Here is a 25,798-nt window from a genome sequence, read left to right on the forward strand (position 1 = left end):
ACCACACAGCTTGCAGGATCTTAGTTCCCCGACCAAGGATTGAACCCAGACCACCGCAGTGAAAGCATCGAGTCCTAACCACTGGACCGCCAGGGAATTCCCCAGGCTTTCCTGAGATTAACCTCTGAAAACAATAAAACAATTCCAAACCTTTCCCTCCATAATAGCTTGTAACACCATTTAAAACCTCTTAGATCTTTTACGACCTCCTTGATATGTCCCTCCCCCAAAATCTTCTTGCAATGTTTCCCATTAGAAACCTTCCAGATTTTCGCCATCTAGCTTCCTGAGGATGTACTCAACTTGCTGGAGTGACTATTTGCAGCAGCTAGAATGATGCTAATCAAAGCCAAGAGCTGGTGGCACAGTACTTCTATAAATACATAAGAATATTAGTGCTATGGTCTGAATGTGTCCTCCCAAAATTCATATGTTGAATCCTAACCACCAAAGGAAATGGTATTAGGAGGTGGGTCCTTTGGGAGGTGCTTAGGTCGCGAGAATGGGACCTTCATGATGACATTAGTGTTCTTAGGGTTCCAGAGAGATCCCTTGTCCCTTAGACCATGTGAGGACACAGCCAGAAGGTGGCAGCTAGGAACAGGAAGAGGACCTTCACCAGACCGCAACCGTGCTGGCGCCTTGATCTTAGACTTCCTAGTCTCCAGAACTGTGAGAAATGAATTTCTGTTGTTTATAAGTCACCCAGTCTGTGGTATTTTGTTATAACAGTCCAAACAGATTAAGACAATTGGATCACTTATTTGTCAACCATTTCACAACACTATTGGCTCATAATGAACTTGAAGTCAAGTAAAATTCCTTAGTCTTTTTTATTTGAACTGATCGTGGGCCACATTTTTCCCTATCTTACTCTTGGACAATTGACTTTTTGAACTGAAGAACAAGACTTTGTATTTTTCCCAAAGTTTTACCCTCAGTCACTTTTGGGACTCTGTAATCTGCTAAGTCTTTTAGAACTCCACCCCATAACTTTGGTTCATCTGCAAATTTGATCACCCTTACTTTCTATGACATAATTCAGATGGAAAAAGATGCTACAATGGTCAGGACAAAATGCAGAGCGCTGGAGCTCACCACTAAAGACCCATTCACCATCTTTATAATGCTTCCCCATTTACAAAACACTTTCATAAATATTATTTCATTTAATTCTTACAATTATCCTGTGGAAAAGATATTATCATCATTCTATATTTGAGAACAAAGATTCAGAAAGACTATCTAACATGCCTGATGTGACACAGCTAATAAATGACAAAATAGGAAACAAGGCTTAGGGCTTCTGACTGTTTCCAGTGCCTTTTCAAAGATGGATGTTTAAATACAGTGATTAACCTAATCTCTTTTTCCTTTTTTTCCCCCACATAGATATCAACAGAGACTAATTAAAATTATGAAACACTTTCTACAAACAGAATCTCACCCGGAAACCTAGTGTATAAAGCAGATTAAAAGCAGGCTACTCTGATAGAAGTGAGATGTGAGATGTGAGGCTCTTAGCTTCTGTCTCTTTGTCCCATCTGGGGCCTCTCCTCAACCCTGCCATAGATGGTAATGTGGCACCTTATAGCCCTCAGAGTACATTGGGAAATCACTAGCCGATGGCATGTCCTCAAACTAAACTTCTCTAAAAATAAATTTTAAAATAAGGCTAGCTTGTGATGCTTTGTTTTTATAACACATTCTAAAATTTTGTGGGAGATCATCTCTCTAAGAGGTTTAATAATCTTTTACACAGAATAGAATTGTTTTAAAGTTTGAAGGCATCTGGGTTTATTTAATTCAAATATTAATTTCACAGATGAAGAAGCTGCAACCCAGAGAGGAGAAGTAACACACACAGAATCATTCCTCAGGAAAGCAAGGACAAGAACCCAGACCTGGACCCTTCTAGGCAGGTAGATTCTTCTGATTGATTATATCATAGAGTCCCGCTTTTAGAAATCTGTCCCTTTTGCCTATAAGATGACATCTTTAACAAGATGAAGCTTCTGGTTCTCGCTTAAGCAACCAAGAAACATTTATGATATACTTGATATTATAATGGCATTTAAGATGATACAAAGGAGTGAAATGTGGCAATTAGCTTTAGTAACGAGGCCTTGAAACAGTGGTTCTTAGCTTACAGACATTACAGGCTCCTTTGAAGTGTATACCAAAAAATGTTCATGCAAAATTCACAAACATTTCAAGGGGTTCACAGATTCCACAACCCAGCCCCCCAACCAAGTTCTTGGCCTCCTGGTTAAGAACCTCTGGCCAATATCAGTACAAGTGCCAGTGTCAGGATTACATAGCACTAACTACTGTCTTATTTATGGGTTTGCTGGTTAAAACTGCTTCTGTTTCGGCATCCTTCATTTTTTATTTAAATGGAGCAGTATCTTATCCTGGAAGACCTCTGATACAAGAAAGGAGTAAATGTTTCAAAAAGTACTTAGCTAACCAGATGGGACAAATGAAGAGAGGAATATGATACACTGAAAACATTTTCTTAAAAAACGTTAATGAAAGTAAGCCTGATCAGTGTTCATATGGGACATTCACTTTCTTTCTGCTTATTTTATTTTTAAGAAAGAAAGAAAAGGAAATAGAGTGGAAAAAACCTAGACTACCACTAGCCACCTACCCACTTTTATTAAATCTATAGTAAATGGGGAAAAAAGAAAAGGTAGAGGGTGTGGACAAAAAGAAACAGATTTATCTTCTGTTTCTTAATCCTTCTCTTTTGCTGCAATATTTTAAGAGATTTATGGTTTTGAAACAGTTGGCAACAATTTCTTTAGTTCAGAATAGTTTGGGAAGCTCCACTATTACTTTAAAGTTACTGATAATGAGGCTTGATTTTTCTAATTCAAATAATACTTGTTGGACACTTAGCATTTGTAAAGCATTTATAAAGTCATTTGCATGATATAAAGAGCACTTTGAAGTGAGAGAATCCCAAGACTGGGTCTCAGTGTTGTTTCCTCCTTGGCTTCTGACAGTAGTGAAGTACAAAAACGTAATGAGTCTCAGTTTCCTCATCTTTGAAATGAGGCAATATACTTTTTTATCTACTCTGTGATAGCCACACCAGAACTGAGTAAACATTCTGAAGAATAATCTCTCTTAAAGTGGCTTCGATCTTAACAACTGATAAAGTTGACACATTCTGCCTTAAAAACAATCTCATTCTCTTCTATTCTTTGTCTGGTATTCATAGGCTTAGTAATAGTACATTAGTGTAGTGTATAATGATCACAACAGTTAACATTCACTTAGCCCTTCTTCCTGTGTTTTATTCTTTATACTTTATACTTTACACCTTTTAATCTTCCCAGAAATTGTATGAATGAAGTTCTATTATCATTCCTTTTTTTCCAGTAGAGGAAATTGAGTCAGAGAGGTTGAGCAACTTAGCCAGGGTCAAACACAGACAGGATCCAGAGCCAGAGCTTGTAACTACTCATCACACTGCCTCTCGGGAGGATTCTCACCCAGCTCCCCATGTGGTCACCGTGAGACTCTGGGCCTCAGTTTCTTCATCTTTAAAGTTGGAATCATTTAAGTTAAGCATTTAGCCACTGCCTGCCACAGTGGTACTTAATAAATGCTGTTTCTGTCCCCTGAAGAGAATTCCAAATTATACAATTCTAGTGGTTTTAAGGAAGAGATCTGAATTCATTTCCTAGGGCTGTTGTAACAATGTACCACAATGTTGGTGGCTTAAAACAAGAGAAAATTATTCTCTGATAGTTTTGGAGGCTAGAATTCTGAAATCAAGATATCAGCAGGGCTGCAATCCCTCTAAAGACTCTAGGGGAAAATTCTCCTTTCCTTCTTTCAGCTTCTGATGGCTTCTTGGCTTATGGCTACATAACCCCAATCTCTGCCTCTGTCTTCACTAGCCTTCTCTTCTGAGAACACTTGTCATTGGATTTAGGACTGACCTGGGTAATCCAGGATGAGCTTTTGCAGAGATCTGTAACTTAATTACTTCCACAAAGACACTTTTTCCAAATAAAGTTACATTCACAGGTTCCAGGATGTAGACATATCTTTTGGAGGGCCACCATTCAACCTACTACAATATCTTAACCCAAATATTTTTCTGTCTTGGCAGATTTCCTCTGGTATTCCTTTTTTTTTTTTTTTTTTTTGTGGTACGCGGGCCTCTCACTGTTGTGGCGTCTCCCATTGCGGAGCACAGGCTCCGGACACGCAGGCTCAGCGGCCATGGCTCACGGGCCCAGGCGCTCCACGGCATGTGGGATCTTCCCGGACCGGGGCATGAACCCATGTCCCCTGCATCGGCAGGCGGACTCTCAACCACTGCGCCACCAGGGAAGCCCCCTCTGGTATTCTTGAAAAACAAACCCACATTTACTCAAAGAGGGAAAAGAACATTTCATCTCACCCAGTTTGAGTGTATAGTTGAATTGGTTCCAAATCTATTGGTTGAAAATATTTTTCTTAATATGCCCAGTTGCCATTAGCCATCTCCACATTTACTTGAGAATCAACAAAGTTATTAGGAAGTGAACAATTGTTATTCATTTAAAAGAATAATCTTGGAGCTCAGCCCTTTTCCACTTTTCACTAGAAGCATGCAGGTACCCATGTACCTGGGAGCAGGTGAAAGAGAATGAAGCCAGCATAATATGTCAATGCCGTTCTGACCAGGAGAATGAGAAATCCACTAGGCTAAATTGTCATTGAGACTTTTTTCTTTTGTTATCTCACTTAAGTAACTCATTTCTAAGTACAAGATTGCAAAATCTAATGAATTTAACTTTCTAAAAGCAATGACATGTCTTGACATAGCTCTATCACTCCTGCCTTTCCCTTCTCACCTCCCTCTGCCCCATCTCAGAAACTAGCTGACCTAGAATGCTAACCAATCCAGTAGGGAAATGTCGCTTGATCTGGGGGTTGGCAGAGAGAACACCTCAACAGTGCTGTGTCTATCTCCATGACCCTTGGAGTCAGGCTAGCTCTCCACTCACTTTCCTAAAAGCAGTAATAACTGAGATACAGAAGCAGGTCAGTTGAGGGCAGTAAAAAAGCAACAGGCTGTCTTACTATTGTCACAAAAAAATCACACCCATGAAAGTTCAGTGTTGCTGGTCACCCAAAACACTGAACTCATCACCAGAAGCCTTCCAGACAATGTAATAAGAAATAAAGAACAGGCCAGAAGAATGAGAAGGAGAAGGAAGAGGGGGAAGAGGAGGAGGAAGAAGAACAGAAAAATAAACAAAAACAATAAAAAGTTTTATGAGCAAATCTATTCAATGCTATCCAAAAAAACCTGCAAAAAACACAACCTAGAAAATTAGTATTAGAAAATACTATTGGAAGAGTCCTGGTTGACCAGCTGCCTATGCAACCGGATTTCTTTTGGCAGAACACTGGGAACAAGTGCTCAGCAGGTATAAGACAAATCAGTATTGCCTGTATCAGTAACTTAGATAACTTAGTAACTTAGTTAATTAGTAAATCAGTAACTCACCTTCCTTGCCCTCAAACTCTTCCTTGGGAAAAAAAGTCTTCTATTTCTGAAGACATATGAAATATAATGACAATAGGCAGGGATGAGACAAAATCTTGATTTTTTTGTGCTCAGGCTTCTAGCTTCTAAGAAAATTGAGTCCTTAGGAACAAACAGTAAGCAGGTATTTCCTTTACCAAAGTGTAGTTTTGATGGCAGAGAGCTGGGGAAGAAAAGAGAAAGGCAGAACTGTTATGACGTACGTGGCACATAGTTGCCAGGAAAGGGGTTTGTAATGACAGTAGAAAAGTAGTTTCAGTCGAACGATTTGGCCACTTTTCCACTCTTACTCCCTTTTAAATACTCTGGGTTTGGGGATCTTATGAGCTCTTTATTTCACATCCTTGTCAAAAACAGGTAAGCATATCACAGAATTTTAATTCCCACAAGTACTACAGGGAATTAAATTATGAGAATTTCACTGATGCCAAGAATCAACCTAAACAGGTCAACACTCCTCTCAGAAAGTTCTTTGTAGTTCATCAGTTTCCGATTTTCCTCTTATGTCATGAAAGCTAAGAAGAAGGGAACCCCAACTGGAACCTCACAATTATTATTTGAAGACCTTTGGGGTTATTCATTTACTTAGTTTTGGATGGTACATCCAAGCAATTTTGCTAGACTAGTAATGCCCCACTACAAATTGAGACTTTCAATGACTTTTTTTGTTTTTAATTAATTAATTTATTTATTTTTGGCTTTGTTGGGTCTTCGTTTCTGTGCGTGTGGGCTTTCTCTAGTTGCGGCGAGCGGGGGCTACTCTTCGTTGCAGTGAGCAGACTTCTCATTGCAGTGACTTCTCTTGTGGAGAGCATGGGCTCTAGATGCGTGGGCTTCAGTAGTTGTGGCATGTGGGCTCAATAGTTGTGGCACATGGGCTTTGTTGCTCCACGGCATGTGGGATCTTCCTGCGCCAGGGCTCGAACCCGTGTCCCCTGCATTGGCAGGCGGATTCTTAACCACTGAGCCACCAGGGAAGTCCTGAGACTCTCAATGACTTTTAATGACTTTTAAAAAATATTGTTCAGGGCTTCCCTGGTGGCGCAGTGGTTGAGAGTCCGCCTGCTGATGCAGGGGACACGGGTTCGTGCCCCGGTCCGGGAAGATCCCACGTGCCGCGGAGCGGCTGGGCCCGTGAGCCACGGCCGCTGAGCCTGCGCGTCCAGAGGCTGTGCTCCACAACGGGAGAGGCCACAACAGTGAGAGGCCCGCGTACCGCAAAAAAAAAAAAAAAAATATTGTTCAGACTATTTTTAAATTGTATTTTTAAATTTCAGTCCTTCTTAATTTTTAGAGTTATTCACTGACATTTAAAATTCTTAAATTGTGGTAAAATACACATAACATAAAAATTTTACCATCTTTGCCATTTTTAAGTGTACAGCTCAGTAGTGTTAAACATATTCACATTGTTGTGCAACCAGTCTCCAGAATGTTTTCATCTTGCAAAACTGAAATTTCACATCCAATGAACAACTCCCAATTTCTCCCTTTCTCCAGCCCCTGGTAACCACTATTCTACTTTGTTTCTATGAGATGACTACTCCAGATACCTCAGATAAGTGAAATCATACAGCATTTGTCTTTTTAGGACTGGCTTATTTCACTTGGGATAACATTCTCAAGGTTCATCCATGTTGTAGCATGTGTCAGAATTTCCTTACTTTTAAAAGATAAATAATATTCCATTGCATGTATATACTATATTTTGTTTATACATTCATCTGCCAATGGACATTTGGGTTGCTTTTGGCTATCTTGAATAATGCGCTTTAACATGTGTATACATTTAATGACTTTTTCTTTTGGTCTGCTTTTATTCTCTCCATTTCTATTTTTTTTTAATCTTTATTGGAGTATAATTGCTTTACAATGTTGTGTTAGTTTCTGCTGTATAAAAAAGTGAATCAGCTATATGCATACATACATCCCCCTATTTAAACAGTTATTAACATCTTTAAGTCCACTGTTAGTGTTGCAACTCTGTTCACTTTTTACCTCTAAAAACAAATTGGCAGCCCTTGGGAACAATATCTACAGAAGGAAAAAGCCACCCAGAAGCTATATTCTTTCCTCTTTCCTTAGGATAATGGGGCTTTTCTTTCTTTTTTTAAAAAAAATAAAATAGTAATAAAGAGGTTCATCCTAGGAAATGACATTACAGTTAAAATCTTGACCTGGAAGCCTTACTCTCCACTCCCAAATTGGCAGGAATAAAGAAGGATACTTTTCCTGTTTCTTTTTTTTTGGGCTGCCTGGCTTGTAGGATCTTAGTTCCCCGACCAAGGATTAAACCCGTGTCCTTGGCAGTGAAAGCACGGAGTCCTAACCACTGGACCACCAGGGGATTCCCCTTGCCCTGTTTCTATATGAGTCAATGACAGGACACCAGGAAAAAGGCAAGATATGTCCTCTCCTATTACAAGTTTCTCTTCCTATTCATAACATCTACTCAGCATTAACCTATGTGCTTCTCATTTTTAATTTCACTATATGTATCTCCTTTTTGATAGCCACACAACATTGAAATTGATCTAACGTGAATTTGGTATTTCCTAAACTATTACGAAATTTTCTGTTAAAGTCAAATTCCAAGTTTCCTTTCCCAGCCAGAATTCCTTCATTCAAAAATCCTCTAGAGTCTGTCATAAAATGCCAAACAACCAGGACTGCTTTGAAATTACAGTTACTCAACGCACACTGTGATGCCCAGCGGCCTCAGCTGACAGTTGGACTAGAAGTACATGTTTTCTGCTGTTCTGCTTTTGTTGGTGTTAATGGAAATTGGAGGCCAAAAGGTTGGTTCAGATCTCCACAAAAACACTCTACTCTTGTGTGTTACTCAAACCAACACCATACCAACAACTTGGCTAAATTGTTGGTGAGACTTTTTCCTCTTAGTACACTATTTCAGTAACTCACTTCTAAGATTATAAAACATTGAGTAACTCAGCTGCCTAAAAGCAGAAGCATGCTTTGACTTACAATTGTTTGTTTTTTCCTCTCTGAGGAGTCTATAAATTGTGCAAGCAATTCATGAATGTATAAAGAAAGTTCCTTAATTGCCCTATGGTTGTTTGATTTGCTTCTCTGGCTTTGATTTATCACAAACCTTTAAGCTGGTTCTTTTAGCTCCCTCTAAAGACTTGGACTTCAAGTCCATCACTTCTGGTCTGACTTCCAATATTCACCTCAGTATCAGCATGAAGAATTGCTTGCCAAAGGGTGACTGGAGAGTATTCTAAGATGACAAGGAAATTCCCTGGAAAATGTTAAGCAAGAGTAGAACCTTCTGTGAGACACAGAAAACATTACAGTCACCCACAGAAAACTTAGAGCAAGACATTTGGAAACTGGGAAGCCAATAAACTATTGTTGTGTCTGATTTGTACATAGACACAATGTGAGGTTTTTCCTTTAATCATACAAATTTGTATCTTTGTGAATCAAATTGTGTTTACATAAAGAAGCAGTTTGTGATCAGGTCTCCAAGAACCATGACACAAGTTTGTGCAGTGCACAGCCCACACAATGGAATGTGGTGGCCCTGCCCAACACACATTTAAAGATTTGTGTAAAGATTGCAATGTCTTTCAAATAGTGGCTTGTGTTAATGGTTATATACATGTGTTGTTTTGTTATTATTACTCAATGTACCAGGAAGTTCATTCAGCAAACAAATAAGGGCTGAGGGGTTTTTTTCCCTGTAAAATATCCAAAGCACTCCATTTCTTGAGGTAACTGTTATAGAATATTCTATGAAGACTCTTTGACTCTATAATAAAATCTTGCAAGTAGTTTAAAGTTGTACCAATCCACAAGGAACCACAGCAAACACTACTATTACTATCATTATGACTCTTACAAATATTTCTAAAGAGCTCACAAACTATCCCCACATTCCTTACCATATCACTGAGACAGACTTAGAAGCAATTATCAATTATCTTCATTTTACACAGAGAAGCTGTGACCCAGAAAGACTTTGGAACTTGCCCAAGGACACAAAGTAAAATGAATGAATGAATGAAGAGAAATAAAGAGAAAAAAGATGAAGAGAAGAAAAGATGAAGAGGAAAAAAAGCTGTAATAGAATTCAGGTCTCCAGATGTTCTCATCCTGGGATTTTTTTCCATTAGAACCACTTTTCTACCAATCTTAAATTTTTACTCACCTAGAGTAAGCCCTTGTAAAAAGCCATTTTAATGGGATTTAAAACCACTATAGAAGTGCTTTTTAATTCCCCCACAGAGTCCATGAACTTTCAACAGTATTGGAAACTTTAAAAGTATTTGTCCTATCAGTACCAGCTCCCTTTCATCCTACAAAAAAACAGATTGTACTGAATTTGACAGTACTTAGAAAACAATCTGTCTAAAACTTATTGCCTGAAAGCAGACAATGAGAATTCATAAGTACCTTTTATGTACCCCACATTGTGCTATGGGAATATTAAATAAGTACAAGTGTGGTCCCTACCTTCTACAGCCTTACAATTCAGTCAGCCAACCAGCCCACCAGCCAGTGTATAAGTATCCCACATTCCAGGCACTGGGGATATAGAGATGACCATGGCATATTCCCAGTATTCAAAGACCCCATAGTCTAATGGGGAAACACTGTACATGGCTAATTATAATACAGTATAAAAGCTACAATGGTAACCCATAAAAGAAAGCAATATACATTCCTTGGAAGGGTGGTCTTCCTGACCTGAGAATGTTTCATAGAAAAGAGAACATAGAAGCTACATCTTGAAAATAAATAGGATTTTATCTAAAAGAAGAGGGGCACAAAAATATTTCTAGAAAAGAAAAGAGGATGAACTAAAACATGGAAGCTTAAGAGTGAATGGCATTTAGCAGGAGAGTTCAGAGATGATGCAGGAGAGGTGGAGGGATCAAACTGTGAAAGGCCTTACATGAATGTTTCATTTCATAGGAAATGGAGAGCCACTGAAGTATTTCAAGCAGAAAAATAAATCTATAATTTTAGAAAATTAATTGCAACAGCAGCATGGAAGATTGTAAGGTGAAAAGGAGATAAATTGGTAGGCTATTTCATTAGTCCAAGTGAGAGATGGAGAGAGTCCACAGCACTGCCCAATAAAATTTTCTGCAGAGATGGAAATATTCTATATCTGTGCTGTCCAATATGGTAGCCACAAGCCACATGTGGCTAATGAGCACAAAAAATTTAAATTGCCACATGTGACTAGTGTCTGCCAAACTGGACAATGCAGAGACATCTTGGAGAAGCTAGCAGTTGAGATAAGCCTTAAAGGAGGGTTTTTCCAACTGCAGGTTGCAATTGGTGGGTTAAGAAATCGATATGGTAGCTCACGATTGGTATTTTGTAATGAATGAAGACAATAACATAGAACACAGCAGAATGAAACTGAATGGAATAAGAAATAAGATATCAACATGCAGAGTATTATTTTGAGAGATGTTTATTTCAGTTATATGGGTATATGTATGTGTATGTGTATGTACCCTGGATCAAAAGTAAAATGTACTTTTCATCTCTACTGTGTTTGAAAATATTTGAAAGCCAGTCCTTTATGGAAGACTATTATTTAATTACGTTCAAAGTTATGAGGAAGAGTTTTGCAGAAAGGCAGAACAGCATAAGCAAAGTTCATTGGAGTTTGGAATAAGGGTAACTCTGGACCTTTCAAGACTTTCCTAATTATTTTTTTGCCTTCAAAAAATTTTAATAGACTTTATTGTTTAGGACATTTTTAGACTTATAATAAAATTGAGGTGATAATACAGCAAATTACCATATACCCTGCACCCAGTTTCTGCTATTAACATCTTACATTAGTATGACACATGTTACAGTTAATGAGCCAACGTTGGTATGCTATTATTAAAGCCAAAACATTACTCAAATTTACTTAGTTTTTACCTAAAATCCTTTTTCTGTTTCAGGATTCCATCCATTACACATTACATTTAATGGTCATGTTTCCTTAGGCTCCTTTGGGCTGTGACAATTTTTCATACTTTGCTTGTTTCTGATGATCTTGAGAGTTTTAGGTACTAGGAGAATTTAAGGTCAGGTATTTTTAAAGATGCTCTTCTGTTAAAATTTGTCTGATGTTTTTTCTCATTATTAGACTGAGGTTGTGGGTTTGGGGGAGGAAGACCAAAGAAGTAAAGTGCCATTTTCATGCCATCATATCATGGATACATACTACCAACATGAGTTATCACTGTTGACAGTGGCCCTGATTAGCTGGCTGAGGTAGCGCTTATCAGTCTCCTCCATTGTAAATTTCCTCGTTTTTATCACCCTTTTTCACACTGTACTCTTTGGAAGGACATCACTCTGCTCCTTCTTTAAATGAATTACTTAATTAAAGGAAGCCTTGAACTTGAGTAAATCTATTGAGTTCTTTCCAAAGAAAGCTACTTCCGAGTACAGACACAGTCTCTTTTTAGATACAGCATCTCTCTCTGCAGCAGCAGGCAGGATACTTTTTCCCCTTCTCAGGTTTTCAAGTTCCAAATATGAAGCACAAAAAAAGCTGGGTGATTGACGTAGAATTCCAAAATAAGTTGAGAAGGAGTTAACCCAAATTCAGTTGCAAATCCTTCTGACTTTTCTCTTCAGCCCAGGATTCTGACATTTTAGAAGGAAATTTAAACCAAAATGTGTTAAGTCTTTTTCCCCTCCTCCGGAGGGAAGGTTCATTTTTAGCTAATGTTTAGAAAGGGAAATCCCTTCCTTAGAAAATCCAATAATTTGGAGTACTTTCTTTAGGCAGAGGAGGGCTGCAGGATGAAGTTGTTTGCAGTATTCCCAAGGAAAACGCCACCCTAACAAATCCTCTGCTACTCATCTTTCATTGTGGTTGCCTAACCTTGTACCACTCCTGTTCCCATGGAGAGAACCAAAACCAAAAAGCCTCCTGAGCAAGCCCAGTCTCTACTTTCGCCACCGCCCCGCACGTTCCCTTTTACAGCGTTCTCATTTCATGACTCATATACATGGGTTCATGAGAGCATGTGGGTTTTTTTATTGCTCTATTTATTCTAACCTTCTTCTCTGTTCAGGCCAGAAGAAAGGCTTGCCCCTGAGTAATGTGGATCACAAGTCCCCGGAATTCACCTTCTCATTGTGAGAGAGGAGATTAAACTTTACTTTTCCCCTCTGTACACAAATCTAGTGAGAGAAAAATACATTCAGTGACATTCAGAAATAAAAAATAGCCACTTACTCTCCAATCAATTATGAGATAACTTCTTAGGAGAATTCCAAGTCCTCACTGTTTTCTACTATCAGTGTCCCCCATCCATTCACTGGGTTCCCTTTAGAAATCACTCTCTCTCTTTCTGGTTCCCAAGACTCTCATAATCCTTCTCTAATAATCTCTTCCTTCCCCCGTTTCTCCAACCTGGCAAAACTCTTATTCGGGTCTTTTATCCATGCTAAGTTGTACACTACTAACAAGAACCTTAGCCTTTGCCAGTTCCCAGTAATACTTGCAATAAATGAAGACTTTGCCAGACCTTCATTTTACTAGAGGAGAAGCTGAACAGTGGGATTTCAGGAAAGAGTCTTGAGTAAGAGAAGAGTAGAGCCTGGGGAAACTGAGAGAGGGTGAGGCTGAAGTCTTCCAGATACCTACACACTTGATTTCAATGTCCTTGATCAACTTTGAAGACCACAGAAAACCTCCATTGGAATTTTTGCTTCTTTCATCCAATGTCAATTCACGAAACACAGGGTATTCACCACCTGGAATAGTCCAGTCACTTTAATTCAGTTTGACAAACCAATTTGATGTCAACCAATTTAATATCAATTTAATGTTAGCCTCATAGTCTTGGTACTTTTCTTTAAAATGAGTGATTGGGTCTAGGGGATTCTACAGTCCATCTAGCTGCTAATATTCTAGGATTCCACTTTAGCTACCTAATACATGTGGTAAATATTGTCTAAAATATATATTTGTGGAATATATCCAGCTGAATGATAATCCTTGGGGGCAATGGCCCTGACTGTCTCAGTCACCATGGTATCTCCAGTTCCTGGTGCGATTACCAGCATGGTAATAATGATTTTTAATAAATAAAAGGAAGTGGTGGAGAGGGAAAGCCTTTCACCAGTTAGATTCCATCTTCCTATCTATGTATTTCCTCCATATACAAATCCCTTTAATTGATGCTTTGCTTGCATTTTTGCTAATCCTCACAGCAACCTTAAACATAAAGGATTATTATTTCCATTTACAGATGAGGAACTTGAGGCCCAGAACACTTAAGTAACTGGGCCAAGGTCACATACTCAGCAAGTGGAGAAGTCAGAACTTGAACCAATGCCTGTCCTTAGTCCCAAACCCATTATGAAAATGCAATAAAAAGCACTTTCTAAGCTACAGATAATCCTATGAAAACAGAAATTGTTTCTGTTATTATTACAAGAGAAACCCTGATAAATCAAGTCCATTAAGCATCTTAGAATGTGGTACTACATGGATCCTCCTGAAGAAGGAGATGTTATCCTGTTTTTAAAACAATGGCCCATGTCTGTGGGTCTATTTCTGTTTTGCAAATAAGTTCATTTGTATCCTTTTGTTAGATTCCACATAAGTGACATATGATATTTGTCTGTCTGACTTACTTCACTTAGTATGATGATCTCTAGGTCCATCCATGTTGCTGCAAATGGCATTATTTCATTCTTTTTTATGGCTGAGTAACATTCCATTGTATATATAGTTTGCTTGTGGTATATATATATACACCACACTTATGGTTACCAAAGGGGAAAGGGGATGGGGAGGGATAAATTAGGAGGTTGGGATTAACATATACACACTACTATATATGTAAAATGGATACCCAACAAGGACCTACTGTATAGTACAATATTCAATATTTTCAATATTTTGTAATAACCTATAAGAGAAAAGAATCTAAAAAAGAATACACACACACACACACACACACATATAACTTGAATCATCGTGCTGTACACCTGAAACTAACACAACATTGTAAGTTAACTATACATCAATAGAAAAAAAGGAACATTAAAAAACAAACAAGCAAACAAACAATGACCCAGAAAAAGCCTTTCCTCAGGCCTCAGTATCCATCCTTCCAGGTAACAGTGCTGGCCCTTGCCTCACCCCCACTTTTTACAGAGAGCTTCACCCGCTTTGTGTCCCACAGGGGCTCACAACCCTCCCCAGTCACCTGAAGGCATCACCACACAGCTTCAGCTGTTAAGAGTCAAGCCCATCCAGGCCACTGTACCACTGAAGACATACCACAATGTGCTTAGGCAGTGTCAACTTTGAATGCACAACCTCATTAAAGATTTAAGAGGGTTTTAAAAATCACCAAGTTTAGAGAAAAAATTAAAAGAAGGAGGAGGAGGAGGAGGAGAAGAAACAAACTACTTCCTCCCTCTTTTCCGTATACGGGAAATCACCTTTTAAAAAACATATAATTAAAAATAAGGAGAAGTGTGGTGTGCTTGAATAAAGTAAGCATTTTAAGTCTCTTGTTTAGCTTTACTGGGATATGCCATCAGGTCTTTAAGGGCAAGTTAATTTCACATTTGATTGTGAAAGATTAAGACATTAAGATGTTTGCTGTCGTCTAGCTCTAGGTTACCTGTGAATAATTAATTTCATGCCATTTTTGTCATCTTATTTCTCAAATTCAGCCTCTTTTCCTAGCTTCCTCCTTAGCATTTTTCCATGCCCTTTCCCCCTATTTAGTGCTAATTCCTGGCCCCTCGTCACTGCATGTTTGTTACATGGTCCAGTTTGCTGCTGCCTAGAAGAGCATCTCCTGTCTGCAATGCCATTTTGGAACAGATTCCTTCTGAGGCTGTTACTACTAAGAGAAAACCACATAGTAGTACTCAAAATACCCTTATTTAATGAATGAGTGAATTCTCCTTCCCACATTACTCATCTTAAATTGTCTAAAGTGGTTGTCTTAAATCTTCCATGTTGTCCCATAGGACAGTAGTCCCCAACCTTTGTGGCACCAGGGACCGGTTTCATGGAAGACAATTTTTCCCGGGGGTGGGGGTGGGGTGGGGGATGGTTCAGGCAGTAATGTGACATTGGGGAGCAATGGGGAGCGGCAGATGAAGCTTCACTCGCTTGCCTGCTGCTCACCTCCTCCTGTGCGGCCTGGTTCCTAAAAGGCCACAGACCGGTAGTGGCCCACGGCCCAGGGGTTGGGGACCCCTGCCACAGGAGACTTCAAAATGGACTCAGAAGGAAGTAAAACATATAACTGAAGCAAATCCAGAACCTCAATATAGTGCATATTCTAACGATAGGTTGTAGCAGATGGTTTACCAATAATAACCAGCTCTCTTCTCACCTTTCCATGAGAAACAATGAATAGGTAATCTTTAAAATTGCTTTTCATTAATAAGGGGGAAAAGAATCAAAGAAAAGGGGGATATCAATGCTTTTTATTGACTCTTTTACTTGAGACTGAAGTGAGATGTGACAATAAAGTACTTTTTACATGTCAGAGCTGACTACTGAGAGGGCTGGGAAATGATCCAGCGTACTGTAGAAATGGGCAAGAAAAAAATTTTTAATCTTAATTCTTTAAATTGTTAGCAATATGTGACCAAGTTCTTACCAGGTATCCAGCTCTGGTGTAATGCATGTTGGTCTGCTTTAGAACTGTCATCTCCTTGACTGACTGACTGACTTGTACAGCTTAACACAGTGAACACTGACCACCTCACGGTTTCTACGGCTCAGAAATCTGGGCACAACTTAGCTTAGGGTCTCTGGCTCAGGGTCCCTCACAAGGATGCAATCAAGGTATCCACTGGGGCTGCTCAAGCAAGAAATTTAATTTTTGAAGAGAAAGCAATAGGCAGGCAGTTAATTAGTAAATTTTTAAAAGCTAAAATATAGAGAGAAGAAGTCAATGATGTTTCTAAATGAGTAATTTATCTCATTTATAAAAGTAAAAAGAATATTAAGAATATTTTAAACAGATTTTCAGTATATGGTTGATTCTGAATGAGTAACGCCCATGAGACAGCAGAGGCATAGATTTACTGAAATGATTGGTATTCAAAATCATTTCAGTTTGGCTTTAGAATGCAGGGAAGGCAACATGTCCATATGATCTTAAAGGCTCATCCTCTCAAACCCACCACAGCATTCCCCTGTTAAAAACCTTTGGAGCCCCCTCACTCATAGGATCAAGACAAAATACTTTGCCCACTCAGCTAAGGCCCTAGGGCACTTGGCCTCACTCTGGTCATTCCCTTGACCGCCTATCAAGCTCCTTCCCACCCCTAACCTTTGCACAAACACAAGTTGATCCCTATGTCTTGTCCATTCTCCCCATCTGACTACTCATTTTATCTGTTAGATTCACAATCATCTCCTGGATTTTATCTCAAATATCTCTTCCCCAGAGACATACTCAGACTGGATTAGGTTTCCCACAGCCCCTTATACATTGCTCTTGCCCTTTAGGGCATAATACAGTAGATAATTATATATTTGTATACATTATTTGATTGCTACCTGTCTTCCCAACTGGACCAAGCTTTCTAAGAGGTGGGTCTGGGCCTGTCTGAGCCATCATTCTCCCACCTTCACCCAGCACAGTCTGGAACTTCATACCTGGTGAATGGACTCTCGCACTCCTGATCAGTTACCTGGCGCCACCCCAAACTCTGTCTAGGTAATGAAGAGGAGCAAGTGTGGGTATCCATCAATGAGATTTTTAAAAATTAAATTTAGTTTGAAATATACAGTTGTCTCATGGGACAGCCTAAAAGCTCAAATAGGGATACCTCCTAATTTCTCTCTTTCAGCCTATCAGTGGAAAGTCTTGGTTGCTTGGATAATATTGTTCACTGAAATTATCACTTCTTCTGTCACTCATTTTCTCTTAAACCTTTGACCTTTGCTCTTTCTCTGCAACCAGAGTTAGGAGTGAAAAAGAACATTGGAGGTAACTTCTCACTGAAGTCCACCTGCCAGGACAAACCATTCAAATCCAATTACTTCGTCTCCACTCTGGCTTCTAGGAGACTAAGTAAAGGTATTATCTACTTATTTGGATTACTCTGGCCATTATTACAAATAATCATGACCTGGAAACGCAGAGACTTTCCCACTTTAAGTTTTTGTGGAAATTTTCCTTGTCAGAAAGGGTTCCTTACTATCAAAGCCAAGTTATTGAAAGTCAGCAATAGCCTACCGTATCCCACTTAGGTCGGGACTGTGAGTCATCTATAATTATTTTTTTAAGTTGGTTACTTGTCATTCATTCATTTACTCATTTGTTCAGCAAGTATTTACTGATGACAGTCTTTGTGCCAGGCATTAGGATCATGAGAGTCTCCCCATAGCCTGAGTCCACGGTCTTATGGAGCAAAAACATCTTGCTTTTACTCAAAAGAGAATCAAATAAAAGAGAGATACATTCAGGTCAGAACACAGGAATGATCTTCAAAAATATTTAACTGTGATTTGAATAATAAAAGTTATCAAGGTGGACTTAGATGATGTAGCACCATGATACTCCTAGGAGTAAGCACAACAGGTACAGGTCAGCTTGTCTCCCCAAGGACACCCACCATGTCTCTGTCTGCAAAATCTTCCCAAGAATCTTTAAGAAATGAATGAATAAATAAAAATTGGTATATCGGGCTTCCCTGGTGGTGCAGTGGTTGAGTCCGCCTGCCGATGCAGGGGACATGGGTTCGTGCCCCGGTCTGGGGTGTTCCCACATGCCGTGAAGCGGCTGGGCCCGTGAGCCATGGCCGCTGAGCCTGCGCGTCCAGAGCCTGTGCTCCGCAACAGGAGAGGCCACAGCAGTGAGAGGCCCGCGTACCGCAAAAAAAAAAAAAAAAAAAAAAAAATTGGTATATCAAAAAAAAAAGAAATGATGGATGCCCTTCCTTCTAGGAGGTTTTCCACATAGTTTTAACTGTGATCCTATCTGAGGGCCAACAAAACATTTTTATATGGTTTTCATAAGTTCTCTACCCAAAAACCAAATGACCACCCAAAGGTACACTTTGGGCTTCACCTTTGTTTCAGAGGTCCCAAGACCATCTGTATGTCCAGTGCCTCACTAGAAAGACTCATAGGACTCAACATATATTCGCACTCACAGCTAAGGTTTATTATAGCAAAAAGATATACAACAGGATCAGTCAGGAAGACGGACACGGTTGGAGTCTGAAGAAATCCATTTATAGGCTTCAGATGTTCTCTTCCTACCATGAGTGGACACACCAAGTGTGCTTCTTTCTTTACCAGCAAAAAGTGCAGTGATACATGTCAACGTTTCTGCTCAGGGAAGCCCATTAGAGACTCAGCACCAAGGTTTTTATTGGGGCTGCTCACATGGACACTCTTTGCCTGGCAATTACAAAAATTCCAGACTCCCAGAATAAAGCAGGTATTCACCATAAATTACAGTGTTTGCACAGTCTAGGCATAGTGAATCATCCTTATCCATTAGGGAACAGAAAGAACATTCCAAAAGCCAAGTTCCCAGATGCCAGCCAAGGACCCTTCTAAAAATAGCAGCCTCAGGTTTGCTATATTAACTCTTCTCTGCACACTATTCTTTAATCTTCTACCAGAATATATGCTGTAGGAAATAGAAAACTCACGTTTATCTCTCTAAATGTACAGGGCTAAAGAAAATGTGGTTAGACTCAACTGTAGATATTATTATCACTAGAGTTATTACTAGCAATTATTTTTAGATGTCACTGTTAATAATATTATTGCTATTCATTCTAGTAGTAATTATTAGTAGTAATGGCAATATTATTAATTCCTATGATTAATATGTTGTTATTATTTCCATATAATATTCCTATTAGTAATTCACTCAATGATCATTAACATTCTTTGAAAATTTTTGACATGCTGAGATCATGAAAGTATCAGAAGATTCTGTGTTTAGTGCCTTATTTTTTTTTTTTCTTCTAATCTGTTACCTTTTTTAACAGGACAGACTTTCTAACAGGAACCAGCCATGGATTTCAAACGTGTGAAGGACTATTTCTCCTGGCTCTACTATCAATACCAAATCATTAGCTGCTGTGCTGTCTTGGAGCCCTGGGAGCGATCCATGTTCAATACCATCTTACTAACCATTTTTGCTATGGTGGTATACACCGCCTATGTTTTTATCCCAATCCACATTCGCCTGGCTTGGGAATTTTTCTCCAAAATGTGTGGCTATCACAGTACAATTTCTAATTGATCTTGTTTGTATACTGTGAACTGGCATTACATATGTGTACGTTGCTTACAATGTATTAATTTAGGTGAATACTGTAGCTTCTTTCACTCTCTCACCTGAAAAGCTCTCTCCTCTCTATGCACTCTTATATCCTGCCTGAAATTTGAGATAGATGTCTCTTTAGGTTCTTTTGTACGTGCTACATTGTGCATCAGACCATAGATAACACAATGACCTTACCTCTCATACCATATTCTCTCAGCTTAAATCTATGACTTTAGATTTTGTTTTTAATTGGGAAATTTCATATCAACTTTTTCTGGGAAGTAGGCTCATAAGAGACCTATCAGAATCATATTTAAAATGCTCTCTTGATACCTATTCTATAGTGAAGGATAAGGATATATTTTTTAAAAAATTGTTCATACACTACTGTCAAAAGTATCTTATCCTTGTTTACAATATACAAAAAGATCTGAATAAATTATATAGACCCCTAAAGTCTTATTTTCTAGTAACCTGCTGATACCTAAAATTCTTTTACTTCAAGCACAAAAGAATAGGTTGAAGGTAATTATCTCCTTTCAGACATGGTTCATGAATTGTTTCAAATGTCTCTAAAAGTATGGCTTTATAACAGTTTAAAATCAACAATGTTGATTTTAAATGACCCAGTAAGTATTATAATACAAAATCATTTTAAGTGTAAGAAAAAATATACAATCAAAGTAAATTCAGATACTGTGACTTGTGATGCTACCTTGCCTTGCATGATGCTGGGGGAAAAGAGACAAGAAATTGCATCCTTTCTGTGCTTTCACTCAGTGGAGGGGTGGGGTGGGGGGAATCATATATTGGGCTACAGGAAGAAAAGCTAATAAATAGGCTGGAAGTAATATTCTACCAGCAGGAACTTGACAGCTCCAGTTAAATGTTTTGATACAGTGGCTCCTTTGCAGAGCAAAACCAAGATTTATTAAATTTCCTTCAAAGTGTTTATCTTAAAAACAAATACAAGTTTTTAATTATACTGATGAATCAAATGTGAATGCCAAAGGCAAAACCTTGCAGTTTTTCTTTCCTCTCAATAAATCTTAATGTTAGTAATTCTGGAGGGTAAAAATGTAAATAGTTTTTGGACAATATTTGCACCCTTGTTTGTGTTATGAAAAAAATTTTTTCCAAGGAGAGCTAAAGAGAAAAGTGTTTGGCATGCCAAATTAGCTTGCATGTTTGTTAAAAAAACAAAAACACGTGTTTTGAAGATAAACCAGATCTGAACATGTATGTGTTGATTTTTGCAAAATAAATTAGGTTTAATTTTATAAATAAAATATCCACCTTCAGATTTGCTTTTTTCTCCTATTGCACTAAATATCTAGATGCTTACATCCATATTTCTCTGCAAACATCATTTCTTAGTGATCCAAGGTGGTAACTGATCTTAAGATGGTAGGGTAAAACTATTTATATATTTATCAAGAGTCTTCTCCATGGTGGACATGTTTTACATGTTGAAGTAGGTTTTAAGGTCTCCCAGTTACAGGTAAGGGACCTAGAACTTGGAAAAAGTACATTTCTTGTTCGAGGTCCTTTAACTACTAGTGGCAAAGCCAGGAAGCAAATCCAGGTCAGGACCACACTGGGCCCTGAAATATTTGCCACATGGAAGCCCATGGAAGGACAATGTGAGCAAATGAAAGTTAATAGGCTGGGGATCACAAACGTGTTAGAAAGCAGAACGCCATCAATAAAAGGGGTGAGGGGCTGAGGAGACAGCCAAGGTTGGAGGAACAAGCTCAGGTCCCAGCTCTGCTTCTGCGGCTTAGCGGTGCTGTGTTCACCCATTTCTATGCTGTCCAGGCCCATAGGCCCCTTTTAAAAGAATGCTTCACTTTTAAATATTTAACAGAGGATTCTCAGTTAAGCTTGTACTTGAATGCATTCCCAGTTCACAATGATTCAACACCCTTATATACATGGACCCCTGCTAAGTACTCTTGGAATTCAATCACAAAGATACTACACTGACCTTCTAAAAATCCTCCTTCTAAAATAAGAATCAAAATATTATAAATGTGAATAGACACAGTAAAGCTTAATAAAGGATATTGCAAAGCACTGCCCTAGGATGTCACTTCAAAGGTAAGCATTTCCTCTGAGCGATCAAAATAATAAACACAGGGTCCAAAAAATATAATCAAACATAGTTTAGAAAAAACTATCTGTATGCAGAAGGGAAGAAAGCTCTACCTGCTCTGCTCTGTCAATTTTCTAGACTAAGCAGAGATGCTCTTTACCTTGACCATAGTTAGCCTAGATTAGGAACATTTATATGCTTTCCTTTTGCTTCTATTATTTGTATATTTCAATGGTATGTACAGAACTTTAAAAAAAAATAAAGCTAAGAGTTTCATGGTTCAAATGGGCTTGCATTTGTCACTCACTAAACTAGGAATCATAAAATATTCCTTCACTGGCATTGGCCAAGTAAACAATCGCTTTTGTCTACTTGTGCAACAAAAAACACAAAAGGCCAAGAAATCAGGCAGTTTGAACATAAAGATAGGACTGATCAGTCTTTATTAACAAGTCACACAAGCGAAAAAAAATCGCTAGTCAACATTTTCTGCTTATTTCTTCTATCACTAACATATTTGGGTCTTCTCGCTAGTGGAGGCTGTGCCTCTGGAAGGCAGGAAATTTGTCCTTATTTCTGCATCCTCAGTTTCTGGCCCAGTGCCTGGTACAGAGCTGAGCAGATACACATCCGATGAAACATGACGTAGTTCCCCAAACCCTCTTTCCACTCAGAAACAAGGAAGCTCAGGATGTATAGCTTCAGGCTATTGACCAAAAGAGTAACATTCTTCATTTGCTCATTCATTCAACAAATGTATTAAAAGTCAACCACGTGTTGAGGGTAGATACAGGAATAGAGAGAGGGATAGATATGTGATGAAGAAAGTACAGTAGAAACTAGGGGTTAGGTATTTAGGTGTTCATTATAAAATTCTCTGTGCTGTATGTTTGAAATTTTTTATTTAAAAAATGCTGGGGAAAAAGTCCACCATGTGCTAGTCATTAAGCTTGCCACTAAGAAACAAAGATGAACAAGACAGAAAGAGAAACATCCCTGTATTTATGAATCATACAATCTGGTAGGCAAGATGACACAAGAAAAAAATAAGCAAATGAACTATTTATAAATTGTTATAAGGTTTTATGAAAGAAACAGCAGAGGGCTGGAGAGAAAGTAACAGAGGGTGGGGGACAGTGGGGCACAGAAGGGGCATTGCATTAGGGGAATTCAAACTTCTCTCATTGCAGGTCTCTAAGAAGGGGGGTGATGTGGAGGGTGGGGTCCTGTACAATGTAAGATGAGGACACTGGCTGCTGTGAGAGTGGATGGGATGGGGCATGACTCTGAGCAGGAGGACCTAGCGCAGATGACAGCCAGACTAAGATGGTGGCATCAGAGACAGAGACACACGGTCTGATGTGACATAGTTTCTGGAGCTAGAAAGTCAACAAATCTTGCTTATGGGTTGGATCAAAGGAGGAATTTCATTAAATACACAACGTATTTTTTTAAAAACATCTAACTCATCTAAATGAAACATCCTCCTCATTTGGGGAAAGTTATTTCCAGAGCCAATCAGCTGCCCATAAGAAAGGATAGAGTTTTGGTGGGGCTAATGGCGGACTCTGGGAGGGCTCATGCCAAGGAGCACTTCCCAGAACTTCTGCTGCCAGTGTTCTTGTCCCCACGGTAAGCCACAGCCACCCCCCGCCTCTGTAGGAGACCCTCCAACACTAGCAGCCATGGCACTGACTGAGTGTGCTCTGGCTGGGTGTCAGGCCTGTGCCTCTGAGGTGGGAGAGCCGAGTTCAGGGCATTGGTCCACAAGAGACTTCCCAGCTCCATGTAATATCAAATGGTGAAAGCGCTCCCAGAGATCTCCAACTCAAAGCTAAGACCCAGCTCCACTCAACGACCAGCAAGCTACAGTGCTGGACACCCTATGCCAAACAACTAGCAAGACAGGAACACAACCCCACCCATTAGCAGAGAGGCTGCCTTAAATCATAATAAGGTCACAGACACCCCAAAACACACCACTGGATGCGGTCCTGCCCACCAGAAAGACAAGTACCAGCCTCATCCAGCAGAATACAGGCACTAGTCCCCTCCACCAGGAAGCCTACACAACCCACTGAACCAACCTTAGCCACTGGGGGCAGACACCAAAAAAAAAGGGAACTATGGACATGCAGCCTGAGAAAAGAGGACCCTAAAAATAGTAAGTTAAGCAAAATGAGAAGACAGAGAAACACACAGCAGATGAAGGAGCAAGGTAAAACCCCACCAGACCAAACAAATGAAGAGGAAATAGACAGTCTACCTGAAAAAGAATTCAGAGTAATGATAGTAAAGATGATCCAAAATCTTGGAAACAGAATGGAGAAAATACAGGAAACGTTTAACAAGGACCTAGAAGAACTAAAGAGCAAACAAACAATGATGAACAACACAATAAATGACATTAAAAATTCTCTAGAAGGCATCAATAGCAGAATAACTGAGGCAGAAGAACGGATAAGTGACCTGGAAGATAAAATAGTGGAAATAACTACTGCAGAGCAGAATAAAGAAAAAAGAATGAAAAGAACTGAGGACAGTCTCAGAGACCTCTGGGACAACATTAAACGCATCAACATTCGAATTATAGGGGTCCCAGAAGAAGAAGAGAAAAAGAGAGGGACTGAGAAAATATTTGAAGAGATTATAGTTGAAAACTTCCCTAATATGGGAAAGGAAATAGTCAATCAAGTCCAGGAAATGCAGAGAGTCCCATACAGGATAAATCTAAGGAGAGACACACCAAGACACATATTAATCAAACTATCAAAAATTAAATACAAAGAAAAAATACTAAAAGCACCAAGGGAAAAACAACAAATAACATAACGGAATCCCCATAAGGTTAACAGCTGATCTTTCAGCAGAAACTCTGCAAGCCAGAAGGGAGTAGCAGGACATATTTAAAGTGATGAAAGGGAAAAACCTACAATTAAGATTACTCTACCCAGCAAGGATCTCATTCAGATTCGATGGAGAAATTAAAACCTTTACAGACAAGCAAAAGCTAAGGGAATTCAGCACCACCAAACCAGCTTTACAACAAATGCTAAAGGAACTTCTCTAGGCAGGAAACACAAGAGAAGGAAAAGACCTACAAAAACAAGTCCAAAAGAGTTAGGAAAATGGTAATAGGAACATACATATCGATAATTACCTTAAATGTAAATGGATTAAATGCTCCAATCAAAAGACATAGACTGGCTGAATGGATACAAAAATGAGAGTCATATATATGCTGCCTATAAGAGACCCACTTCAGACCCACCTCAGACACATACAGACTGAAAGTGAGGAAATGGAAAAAGATATTCCATGCAAATGGAAATCAAAAGAAAGCTGAAGTAGCAATTCTCATACACTTTAAAATAAAGACTATTACAAGAGACAAAGAAGGACATGACATAATGATCAAGGGATCAATCCAAGAAGAAGATATAACAATTGTAAATATTTACGCATCCAACATAGGAGCACCTCAATACATAAGGCAACTGCTAACAGCTATAAAAGAGGAAATCGACAGTAACAAAATAATAGTGGGGGACTTTAACACCTCACTTTCACCAATGGACAGATCATCCAAAATGAAAATAAATAAGGAAAGACAAGCTTTAAATGATACATTAAACAAGATGGATTTAATTGATATTTATAGGACATTCCATCCAAAAACAACAGAATACACTTTCTTCTCAAGTGCTCATGGAACATTTTCCAGGATACATCATATCTTGGGTAACAAATCAAGCCTTGGTAAATTTAAGAAAATTGAAATCGTATCAAGTACCTTTTCCGAACACAACACTATGAGACTAGATATCAATTACAGGAAAAAATCTATAAAAAAAATACAAACACATGCAGGCT

The 25,798-nt window shown here is 38.9% G+C and overlaps 1 protein-coding gene across 1 annotated transcript in view; it reads left to right on the forward strand.

The window, feature by feature from the left end:
- Positions 1 to 20,561, forward strand: part of LOC114890880 (serine palmitoyltransferase small subunit B) — a 28,075-nt gene extending 7,514 nt beyond the window's left edge. The window contains exon 2 of the mRNA XM_029214812.1: positions 19,550 to 20,561. Coding sequence (XP_029070645.1) covers positions 19,576 to 19,806 — 231 coding nt within the window. The 5' untranslated portion in view covers positions 19,550 to 19,575 and the 3' untranslated portion in view covers positions 19,807 to 20,561. The remainder of the gene's footprint in view (positions 1 to 19,549) is intronic.
- The last annotated feature ends 5,237 nt before the right edge of the window (positions 20,562 to 25,798 follow it).

This window comes from Monodon monoceros, unplaced genomic scaffold (genome assembly GCF_005190385.1).
Source record: "Monodon monoceros isolate NGI ecotype Baffin Bay Population unplaced genomic scaffold, NGI_Narwhal_1 Super_Scaffold_11, whole genome shotgun sequence".
In the NCBI taxonomy this organism is placed as follows: Eukaryota; Metazoa; Chordata; class Mammalia; order Artiodactyla; family Monodontidae; genus Monodon; species Monodon monoceros.